A 12,304-nucleotide genomic window follows, 5' to 3' on the forward strand; every position below is an offset into this window, starting at 1 on the left:
CATATAATGTGTGAGGAGCGTCTGAGAAAGTCTTTTCTTAAGAGGGGTCAGCGCAATTGGGCAAACATGTAACAAAACCGTCCCAGCACACAAGCCATTGTTTTTGGACGAGGCTGTTTTCAGTCGCAAGGGCCTGTTCTGGGCTTGCTAACCCCTGTCAATCATCTCGTGCATCCGATCGTCCACCTTGCCCTTCCCTTGGGGAGAAGAGCGGCCAGGACCCGGGACGCCTGTGTCAGTCTCCCCTCTTTCACCACGCTTCCCTCATGCTCGGCATGGCCGTGCTTGCTGTTCCCCGAAAAGTACCTTTAGCACTTCACCTTACAACATGTGGGAGCATGCGAAGGTAGCCAGGTGTCCCCTTGTTTTGGAAGTGCTGTCCGGTCCAAGGCCAAGGTAAAGATCGTGATCCGTAAGAAGGGGAGGGGCACAGGGGCCTTGGAATTGCCCCTCCACAGTTAGTGTCAGGACAGCAGGCAGAGCAAGTCACACGGGACCCCTGGTCACAGTCTGCCCCACTCTGGCGAGATGTCCTGTGTTCTCCTGAAATTAGAAAATGGTTTTCCGAGGCTGCACCTATACCCATGAATTGGCACGTGCAAATGTTGTGCCCCCACCCCTTGTGTGTTTTGGTGAGGCATTTCCTCTTTTGGGAAATTCATAAGCATCTACCGTACTCCCTGAAACCAGGCTGTGTGTTGTAGAAGCAGGTGTCGGCAGGCACCAAGTCCTGCTGCTTATTTGCCTCTGGATGCTACAGGACGGAGTCCAAGGAGGCAGCAGAACAATCAAGGGGAGCCACACTGGTCTAGCAGATGATGCTATTCCCATGCGTGGTGGGGCAGCTAGAACCCTTGTAGCTGCTAAACCTCACCTCTGAAGAGCACATTTTAGCATTCGATTTTCAGCCGCAGATTCCCCTCATGCAACATATTCCTATGCCTGTTGCTGCACACCTCCAAACAAATGCACAGACATGAAAAGAGGGTTAAGGGTTGCTCCTTTGCAATTCCATAAAGAAATGGACAACCAAAGATGCCACAAGTTCTGCTCTTTGATTCATGCGCTTGCCAATCTTGAAAGGATGCCTTTTCCTAAGCAGCACAACAAAAATAAAAGCTGGTTGACCAAACATTTTCCCCCCTACAAAGATGTGTCAACCCTGAGCTTGTAATTAAGAAGTTAAAATCTGTGATATATATATATTTATATATATAAAAATAGATGGTCATACTAAGACTAAAAAAGTGAAAGAAATTTTGCATGTCAGTACTATATATAATTATATATATATATATATATATATATATATATATAGTTATGTCAACGTTTTACCAACAGAGTTCCCTTCTGATACAGAAACTAATAGATACGAAGGATGCCTTTTCTATGCAAAACTAACATATTGATCCAATTACCAGTATCAGTTCCTTTGAAAACTGCCATTTTGTTTTGGTAACAAAAGCAGTCACAGAAAATTCTACTTGATGTCAAACCCTGCCACTAAAGAAAAGAGATTATATCACAATAGATTTTTTTTCTGTCCAAACCCTTGAGATTTTTTTTTTATAAGAATTGTTAAGACTTCATTACAAAGTGGTGGTGAAGAGCAACCTGGCGGACTCCTGCATTGGTGATACATTATGAGTCAAGAGTAAACCAATTAGGACAAAGAGGGTTAGAATTCAAATAAGAAATGAACTAAACAATGTACTTTAAGAGGAGCAATGTTCTTCTGCTATGAGAAACTTCTCTGGTTTTCTTCAAACCTACTAACAAATCTTCTGTTTATGGCTAATGGAATGGAAAGGATAGACTTGTTTGCATATTAAAAAAGAAAACAAAGCTCCAAGAAAATTCCCTTGATGGTAAACATTGTTTTGGTGACCTGAAGAGTGATTTAGAAGGACACCAGAAAAGATGTCTGGCCTTTTCCTTGGGTTTCACATTGAGTCTTTGTGTTGTTGGGTCTTGGGTTAGCTTGACTTTGAGCAAACATCTTGGTTTCTTTTCTCTTTTTTTTTTGTAATGGAAAAACCAACCCTTGCACCCTCACCATTTCCCTCCCCCACCCCTCCTTTCTTCCTGCAGCATAAAAGCAAATGAAGCTCTGAAAAGTCTCCTGTAATAAAAAAAATCTCAGGAAGAGATATCTGAGGAGTGGACATTGTCTTCACACCTATCTGGAAGGAACAGGAGATAGTTCCATCTGGCACCTGGTACTCTTTGGGAAAGCTCAAAGGGGAGCAGGTTGTAGCGCCTCCACTCTCTTCTGGTAGAAAACTGGACTATTTTGTGACATGGTCCATTGTCCAAGAGCATATGAAAAAGGAGAAAGTTGGCTATTTTATTTTGTTTTTCAAGAGCTAAAGACAGTCACCACTGACCAGAGCCAGGATTATCTGCACTGCCGTTGCAGTAGGAGGACCAGGCCAATGGTGAGCCATGGGAGTGCTGATTGGCTGAGACGGCTTGCTGAAGAGTCCACTTCTCTTCTGTCCGAATCAACAAGTGGGGCTTCCGTAGTGATGAACTCAAACTCTGTTGGACATATGTCATCGGTGCAGCCACTTCCACTTCCCGAGCCACTGGTCTCATCACCTGCAGAAAGCACGAGCAGGAGAGCAAGGAAACGGCATCAGAGATAAGCACAGGTTTGTCTTAACTGTTGCTTTCTGCAGGAGCAAACCTTCAGGCCAGGGGCGGGCTACTTGTGGACCTCCAGAGGGTTTAGCCTGCAGCTCTAGCTAGCACAGACAATGGTGAGGGGTCCTGCGAGCTGCAGGCCAAAACATCTGGAGGTCCACAAGTAGCCCAGTCCTGCTTTAGGTCTTGAAACAGAAAACCAGTGTGAGCACTGGTCAAAGCATGAAGGGTGAACCAGCACTGAGAGACTCTCATGTCCAGCTGGATCCAGGGCTGGATCCAGGATCTGCCTTCTGTGAGACGAAGGGAGTTTCTGTAAAGGAGGAGTTTGTTCATGGAAGCTTCCTCCATCCGATTTTTAGGGATTCTCCTTCACCCTTCCCACTGAACCACATCTCAGTCCAAGGGACTGGCGGGGCTGCCATGGCAAGAAGAGGAGGGAAGCCCACCTCGATCAGTGCACTTGAACCAGCTTAAATCTGGATCCAACCTGAGAACTGGGAGATACTGAGGGATGGGTCCCTGGAGAATGTCAGAACCCAGCGACCCACCCCGTGGGGTGACACTGGGGTGAAGAAAAGATGCAACGTGGCTTCCTCCTGGGGGGGTTGGTGCTCCGATCTTCAAAGTGTGGAAAGGAGTCACAATGCAGTGGTGCACATGCCACAAGGGAACACAAAAGGGTTTCCAGAGTTAAGCCCTCGCGTTGACTTCAATGGAAAAATGAAACAAGGTCAAAATGCTTAGCTCTGGCTGAATCAGGCACATGGCGTATGGATCGAAAATGCACTGGAATGCAATACTGCTCAAAAAGCAGCATTGGCTGCCCATACGAAGCTTCTAACATGTGTCCTAAAGATTCTCTAGACCATAGCTTTGGGGTAGGTTGTAGCATGAGCATAAATACTGTATTTTCTTACTTCAGAGCCTGAGGATACTTTTGAATTGTTTTGGATGCATCATCTATAAGATCCTTTAATTGTGTGCATCTGCTTGTGCAACACAAGGAGTCCATCTTGCAGATCTCTTAATATGTTTAAAATTCTGTGCATAGCAAAGGTAAAGCAAACATGCTGTGAACAGGAAGCGTCCTTTCTTTTTCAGGGATAAATTAACTGCCAAAGGCATGCATACATTGGCTTAAGTTAAGTGTTATTAGTCTAGTTCAAAGTGGTACAGAGGGCCAGCAGGAAGGACTATGTGAAGGATACCACCTTTATCTCACTTCCAGAAGGCAAAGCAGGGGATCCTGGGGAGAGATTCAACATGGTGCAAGTGCAAGCTCAAGTCAGCTTCTGTGGCAGAACTTTGTGTCCTGCCCAAAGTCCTCCCAGCACCTGAAAATCTGCTGTGGGGGGTCCCCATGCAGTGCGGACAGCCCTTTGGTTGTAGGATCACAGGCCTCCAGGTTGGGAGAGACATCTCTCTGTGTGGCCTTAGAAAGCCACTGCTCTTGGAGAGCAAGGGGAGGCAGCCTGGGATGGCCAGACCAGTGGAACCTGCTGCTTAACCAAAGGCTGGTCTTTGGAAAATCCAGCCTGGACAGCAAGGTTTCTTCCAGAGAGTTTCCGTGTTAAAGACAGTAATTTGGCACATTGCAATTTTCAGCCCTGGCTCTAGGTTTCTGAAAGGTATCAGTCAGGTAATTCAGCCTCCCTGAGTGAGTCTGCTTCTCAGCACCACGAGCATCAGCTGCTCTAGCTCCTACTCTTCTTTCTCATCGCTGCTGCCACTTGCTTGCTTGATAGGAAGGGAGCCCGCTGGCCACCTATTGCTCTGCTCCACCACTTTTACCCGCTCTGTTCCATGGGCCAGAGTGAACGGCATGCGAGTAAGCAGGTTACAATGGCAAATAGGAGCTAAAGGGGGCTCTTTTTAGGTGGACTCTGCTGGGATATGGGCTCTCAGCAAGTTCCAGCCCTGCCTCTCCTTGTCACCAGCCCTGGCCATTGGTTTCAGCAACAATCACCCTACAAGAATCATCCCAATATCCCCCAAAGCAGCGGTATGACAGAAGAGCTTTTCAACTGACACTGGGCCTTACTTGTGTCCTGAAAGTTCACATCGTTCCCATTGTATGCGTTCTTCAGCTTGTTTGTCATGACCCTCAGGGCCATGATCTGTTGCCGTATGTAGGTGTCAGGCCTGGTGATGTCCACATCAACCTCAGGATTGTTGATCTGGTTTGTGAGGCCGTCATTCATGATCTCTGGTAGATACCTAGGCAACGGAATGAAGAACGAGGTTGGGTCAGCATTGCGGCAGTCCCCAGGGGAGTAACTGTGGTTCAGCAAACCCATAGCGACCCTTATGACAACTTTAAAATTAATAAACCTATTGTGACATAAGCTTTCAAAAACTAGAATCCATTATTTCCTCACAGAACTGAAGGTTCAGTTTACCCATGCAATGTACATTCAGCTTTTGCTATAATGTATTTTATAGGATCATTTCAATGTGAAAATAACAGACACTCTGTTTTTCAGAAAGATCCTTTTGCTTAACCAGGAAACCAATCTGAAGTGAAAAATGTAAGAGATCATGCTGATTTGCTCACTGGGTTGCAGACCTGGTCTTTCTTAAGGATAGCTCAATGGAATTAAGTAGAACAAGACAGGCAAGGCTAACTTAGGTTTTCTTTATTTCAGTGGGTCTACACTAAGTATAACTAAATCTGGATCTAATTCATTAAAAAAGGCTTCTCATGTAAATCAGTCCTCCTATATGGTATTTATTTACATCCTTAAAGCAGCCAATAATAAATCCAGTTTAAAATCAATCATTCAAATAAATAGGCATGTAAGACCAGGTCTGGCCTATGTCCTGTGCGCTTCTGATTTCAGTTCGAGGCGTTGGCCTTCGCTTACAATGCCCCACATGGCTTGGGGCTGCAACAGCTGGCATCGTGCCTCTCCCAGTTGCACCCTGGACCTTTCCTGGAGGGCAGCACAGTGGGGGTGCTCCCCAGTGGCCACTGAGGCCTGCCTGGCATCTGTTTGCCTCCAGTGAAGATGGCCCTCTGTGTCACGGCATTATTTTGTATGTTTTATATTATATATTTGTATTTTAATGTATATATTTTAAAATGTTGTTTTAATTGATTGTTGTAAGCCGCCCCAAGGCTTCGGTGAATGGGGCGGCATAAAAATGTTTTAATAAATAAATAAAATAAATAAAAAGACACGCAAGGATATTTCAGGGCTTGAGGGGGCTACCCATCCCAGATGCTTTACAGGTCTGCCACCTATTGTGCATCGTTTTAGCTTTTTTGTTCAAATATTTGTATTCTGCAAATATTTATGGTAATTTATTGCATTGTTTTATGAACTGTTATAAACTGCCCATAGAGCTTAGGCTATTGGGCAGTATAATAATGAAAGAGAGAGATACAATTAAAGAGATGAGATACAATTAAAACACAACTATGAAATAAGTAAATGGGATTAGAAACACCCCCCCACCCCCCAGCAGCAGGGCAGTTGATATGCCAAAGGCACTGGTGGTATTAATGGCCGAGTATATTGTGATGCATGTTGATTGATTTGGGAAGAAATGCGGGGTGAACATGATATTTGTATAAAAATATGTCTATATTTCTCTTCTTTGTGAGAAGGGAATGATTGAAAGGTTAGAAAATGGAAAGTGAGACGCACAGGTTGGAAACTGGCACAACCCATTTGCCTCTGGGTCTCTTTCTGTTCTCCCAGATAAAGAACAACTTCATTTTTGTTCTGTTCAGTGTGCAGCTTGTGAACTGTTAGTTGAAATCCAGCTCAAATCAACTGAAATCAATGGGACAAATGAGTCAAGTAATGATTAGCCCATGAGTCAAATCCCACAGATTTCAGTGGGAACCAATTATACCTCACTGAATCCAAATGAAAATACATCCTCATGAAAAAATGAAGGAGACAAGGCTGACTGAAGAAATTCAGAGTAATGGAAGGATGGTTAATTAAGTAGGGAATTGTAAATAACCATTTTTTCAAACACTGGGCAAAATCCAATGGGGTTGTGCCCCACTGATTCCTTTGTGCCCTGCAAATTCTGCAAGCAACAGGTTCCAGTGATTCCATTGTGCATTCTGTACCCGCCACATTCACAAGGGAGATTTAATGTGTCCTGGAAAAGGCACAAACTCCATGGAAATGCTTATTCCTGGAAGGAGGCAGGTCACCCACCCTCTTCCAGAAATGAATGTTTCTTCCCATACTAAATTGCAATTCCACAAGTAAGGATATAGCCAGGTTGGAATTGTTGTAAGCCGCCCCGAGGCTTCGGTGAATGGGGCGGCATAAAAATGTTTAAATAAATAAATAAATAAATAAATCCGTGCAGTGTAGGGCCACAGGGTTGGTGGCCAGTTTGCAGGGGACGCCATATGAAGTTAGACTGAGGGAACTGGGTCTCTTCAACCTAGAGGAGACTCAGAGGGGATATGTTGGCGACATACAGGTATGTGAGGGGATGTCACATGGAGATGGGTAGAGACCTGTTCTCCCCTGCAGAGGAAGGCAGGACGTGCTCCAACGGAGCAAAGCTCAGGGAGCCAAGGTTTCGTTTGGATGCCAGGAAGCACTTCCTGACAGTCAGGACCCCGAGGGTGTGGAATGGGCTTCCACGGGAGGTGGCTGAGGCCCCATCTGTGAGGTTGTTCAAAGATAGGCTGGACGCACACGGTGGGCATGTCATGAGCAGAGCTGGCTGGTGCCGGAGGTCAGACTAGATGGCCCGGGAGACCCCTTCTGACTTGCTCTGTTTCTGTGTTTCTATGTTTCTAAGTAGTGTTGGCTGTTTACACAATGGAATTGGTAGGGTTTATGCATCCTGTTCAATTCTTCTCTGTGTTCTGACGTTCTCAGGAGCTTTTTGTGGGGAAGAGAGGCCTTTCTGGTCTCACCTACCCTTATGCCAAAGCCGCACTTGGAGCAGTCAGGTACAGGGAACATGTGAATCCCTGGACACAATTCCGAGGGATGGTAATGCCCTATCAGGCTTTGGACGAGACTACTTGAAAGAGGCCCTACCCCCATAGGAGCCTGCCCAGTTCTTAAGGGCTTTGGTAGTTGTGCTTCTTTGGGTATCACCACCTTCAAGGTGTGTTTGGTGGTAGAAGATAAGAAGGTCTTCTCTGGAGCCACTCCTAGACTGTGGAACTCCTTGTTGGGGAAGGCTAGGTTGGGTCACTCTCCTGTGTCCTGCCACCTGCAGATAAAGACGTTTTCCTTCAAGCAGGCTCTGGACTTGTAAGTTGGACTTGTGGCTGTCTGTATTCTTTTATTGTGCTTTAATGTGTTTGTTTTTGGACTATTTCAATAACTTTTAAACAAGGTGGTTCTTAATTTTGTTGGGCACCTAGAGCACCGTTTCTTTGATGGAAAGGAGGCTATTGGACGATTTTGTAGCGTGAAGCTGTGCAGGGGTGTCGAACATTTTCTAGAATGCATTTATAATGCAGGATGCAAGAGCTAGATGGAAACCCCCGGTATGCTTCTCTGGCAGTTTACTCCATACAGCGTGCATCTGAGTAGCAATGCACAGGATGCTGCCTCCAGAAGCATAGCAGGCTTGGGAAGTGGACTTTAAAGCAGTCCCAGAGCCCACAACGATGTGCCAGTGTACAGCACCGGGTCTGCAAAGGTTCCTCAGTAGATGAATCCTTATGGGAAGGGCATCCCTTGAGCAGAAATTTGAATAGCGCCTGGCTCGTAACATTGGAGAAGCAGTTTTTTCCATCCCAGGATGATGCCATCTAACAACAAATAATTAGTGGGATCTTTTTACAGCAGTTGTCAGAAATTACCATGATTAGCCATAATTTGGAAACCCCAGCCAGGTATTTCCAACCGAGCTCTTCAGCACTGTACTGCAGTTTCACGTAGAAACCCTGACAAGCATCTGCTCCTCTTGACACTTGCTTGACAGTCTGGTCCCCTCTGTCTGCTTGGTGTTAAAATGTCAGCTTTGGAAGACATTCACAATAGGCCTCATCCTTTCATTTTGGCCTTCATTCTCACAAACACACATCATAAAGCAAACACCAAGGTGTAAAAAAGTATAAGATGAAATCTATAATAAGCTCGGCTGTTTTCCTGCATCCCCAGCAGAGCAAATATAGAGAGTGTTATGCTAGTCATGTGACAACAAGAAAATAAAGTAAAAATCTGATAGGTGCTTAACTGAGATTGAAGGCTTATGCAGAATAAGGGCTCCTTTATACTTTGCCCCCACAATCACAGTATGTATTGGGAACACCCAGAGTGCATATTCTCAGCCCCATGAAGTTGACCTTGGGAGTCTTTGGAGAGAGGAGGCGCCAAAGGGTTGCACTCTCAGCCTCACCGGTGTTTGCGCAATTTCCAGGGTGCAAGAAGAGCCCCTCCAGGTGCCTCTGCCCTCTGGAAATGAGTGAATGGCACAAGGAGCCAGGCTGTGGCAGCCTCGAGAAAGAACCCTGAGAGGCCTGCCTGGACCTCTCTGGGTCAAGGGACGCTTGGCATTCATTGCACAGCACTTTGCTGAAGTGGCGACTGGACTGGCAGTTAAGTCTGAGGGGAATGCTGCGCCCAAGGGCGACAACCCAGTCTGGGGGCACAGGGCAGGCTGTGCGGCACCCCCAGCTCTGCTATCTGCCAACAGAGGAGACCAGCCAAAGGGCTCATCTCCGACCCTCACGTTGCCTCACTTTGCCTAATGGTAGGGAGAAGGGAACACTTAGGAAGAGGGCAGTGAGAGAGACAGAGATTTCACTGCTGAGGCTGGAAAGGGTGTATTTCTGTGGCTGGGAAGCGGGCAGAGGGCTTGCTAATGACTTCTAGTATCTTCATATCAACTCTCATAACATAAAACTTCTAGCAAGGAGCTCATATAATCATGTCTGAAGTTGCAGCAATCTACAGAAGCATTTGGCTTTTGAAGCACATCTCATTGTTAAAAAAATATTTTTAGGAGTACAGGCAGTCCCTGAGTTATGTCCAAGTTATGGATAACTTATACTTATGAAGAAACTACCATAAATGTTATTAATTTTAAACAATTACTGAGGGAAATCATCATTAACACAGAGAGGGAGAAGCAAAAGGGAAGAGAAGCAGGCCTCCAAAGCATTCTTCCTGCCCCATTCATCCAGAGCAGGAAATCTCAGCATTTATCTCTTCCTTGCTGCAAAGACGGGGTCCAGGTGAGTTTGGGTGGGGAGGAGGAGCTAGAAATATTTGTACTCTTTCCACTTTCATGGTGGTCCTGCCCCCCTCATTTCCACTAGGCTGGAGGGGCGACTATATGTGATCTGACTTACAAACAAATTTGACAAATTTCTGGTTTTCCAGGAATGGAAGTGGTTCGTAACTCGGGACCTCCCTGTGCGCTGTTTCCATGCACTTTCCAGAGTGCAAACTGGGACGGGAGCAGAGTAGCTGTGCATTATGCAAAGAGCCCAAAGGTTCTGAACTGCTACGATAACATTTTCATTTGTTCATTACTGTTCCATCCACATCCAGCGATTTCTCACACCCACAACTCCCAATGCCTTTTTCATACATGACCTGATCAAATGACATCGCTAATAAGACACTACTGGCTGACTTTCAACAACAAAAAAGGCCTAGAAAGAGCAATCCTTCTGTGTGTGATTTACTAATTGATGGCCTAGAATTAACTCTGCCTGGCCTCTATTTAATTAGCAGTGGCAGTTGTAAGGAATGGAGAATTATAATAACCACAAGTGATCTTGACATCCTGACTTCTTCAGAAGGATGCCGGGCAATTTTGTTTGCCACAGCCAGAGTTAGGGATGAGCTGAAACTTTATCAGATGTTGACATCACACAGGATGTTCAAAGCTAAGTCACATCTGCTGTAAACACAGGGGTGCTATTAGAGGCTTAAAAGATCCTGGGCTCAGGGCCACAGGACGGAAACTTGCATCAGTCATGTGTGTGTGTGTGCAAAAAAATTATCTGGATTTATTTGATTGCCACAGAAGGAAAAGGCAGATGATTAATTTCTGATTGAAATCTGTCAAATAAAACAAACCCTTCAATTCAATTCCACTTCAGACCTTCCCAAAATAGCAGTTCCTCTTCAGGTAACAATGCGCCTCCAATCTCTCACTGTCCCTTCTCCCAGCCCTCTGCTCCCCATCCTAGTTCTCTCGCTAGGGTTAGGACGGATGCTAGCGGAATCCGTCTCCTAGTTCTCAGCCTGGTCTCACAAAACTAGCTGAGCTGAGAGGAAGTCCGTGAACACCTGTGGAATGAAGGCTGCACAACCAGTGCAGAAGTGGCCCAGAGGGGGATGCTGCTTGCGCAGCGCACGGGGCTCAGTTCCTAGCACACGCAGGGCCACTGTGGAGCAGGCCGCAGACTGGGGAGCCAAGCCCAGGGAATCTGGTGGGTTCCCACCTCCAGAGGGATGTCTCACACATCCGTATCGTTCACATTTCTATCTAGAGGGAAAACACATGCACTTCATGCAATTAAGCACAGAAAAAGGGCTTCCATTAGCACAAAGTTTTCAGTTGCAACCCATCCTTGGAAATCGTTCCCCCTTCAGTGAAGAGAGGAATTTTCCACTGATATCAAGGAACATTCTGGAGCCCTGGGAAATAAACCCAGGGCAATGGTCCCAGGCACAGCAATGCCTAGGTAAGGACATGCATTGGTTTTATACCAGTTTAGCTGGTGTGCTTCTCAGTAGTGATTCCTGGGACTTGTCCCCTGGGCAAAGAATGGGAGGCCTGACTACATGCGGCACTAAATGTGTCACTGCCAATCAGGTCAGGCAATTTGGTGCAGTTTTATTGGGACTGGAGCACAGAGCCAAGAGCTTCTATCTTTCCCTTCCCAGCTGTGGTCCATGAAAAAATAGTCCCCGTGCCGCAATCCGTGGGAAGAAAGATGTTCCCACTGGCATTGCGACATGGGAAAAGCCAACTGTAATGTGCGTGTGTGTGCCTGTGTGTATGTGGGTGTGATATGAATGCCAGCCATTTATTTAGCTTCATGTGTAGTGAAGCTCTAAGAATTTTTTGTGATGTGTCCATTCATTGCCGCTGGCTCCCAATGACAGTTCCTGGGGCAGGTGGGAAATGTTACATTTCCATCATAATACTCTGACTTTCATTTTTTGTATCATTTTACTTTCACTTTTGTATTTTGTTCAGCTGCTTGGCTGGACAACAAAGAATCCTGTGGCACTTTAAAGAGGAACAAATTTGTAATGTGATGAGATATATGCATATATAAAATTATGATGACCTGTTGCAGTTTTTATCATCACACTGCCACTCCATTTTAACACACTCTAAGCTATGGGTGCAGCCCATCTACATCTTTAGAAAAGAATATGAGAACAGGCCCTGCAATGGATACCCCAATTTTGACTTTTTCCTTAAGTTGCTAGCTGGCTCAGCTGTATCAGAAGCCAGTTCCTGAAGGACTCCCATCCAAGCACTAACAGGCCCATCCCCGCCTTGCTTCTGAGATCTGACGAGGGTGGGCATGTCCAGGGTGGTGTGTCTGCAGGTGATTCCAGAAGAACCGATGCTTTAGCCAGAGCAGACACCCTTGAAACGACCCTGTCTGTGCCTTAGCCTTGATTGTCCTGTTCACAAACAGTGGAAATGAAGGCAGGTGCCTTTGGACCACCCTTGCAGTGCA

The 12,304-nt window shown here is 45.9% G+C and overlaps 1 protein-coding gene across 1 annotated transcript in view; it reads right to left on the bottom strand.

Annotated features, from left to right (window-relative positions):
* Positions 1 to 2,398: 2,398 nt before the first annotated feature.
* GPC6 (glypican 6) overlaps positions 2,399 to 12,304 on the bottom strand; it is an 850,059-nt gene continuing 840,153 nt past the window's right edge. The window contains exons 15-16 of the mRNA XM_044437764.1: positions 4,691 to 4,866; positions 2,399 to 2,601 (exon numbers count right to left, since the gene is read on the bottom strand). Coding sequence (XP_044293699.1) covers positions 2,399 to 2,601; positions 4,691 to 4,866 — 379 coding nt within the window. The remainder of the gene's footprint in view (positions 2,602 to 4,690; positions 4,867 to 12,304) is intronic.

This window comes from Varanus komodoensis, unplaced genomic scaffold (genome assembly GCF_004798865.1).
Source record: "Varanus komodoensis strain SLA01 unplaced genomic scaffold, ASM479886v1 scaffold31, whole genome shotgun sequence".
Taxonomy (NCBI): domain Eukaryota; kingdom Metazoa; phylum Chordata; class Lepidosauria; order Squamata; family Varanidae; genus Varanus; species Varanus komodoensis.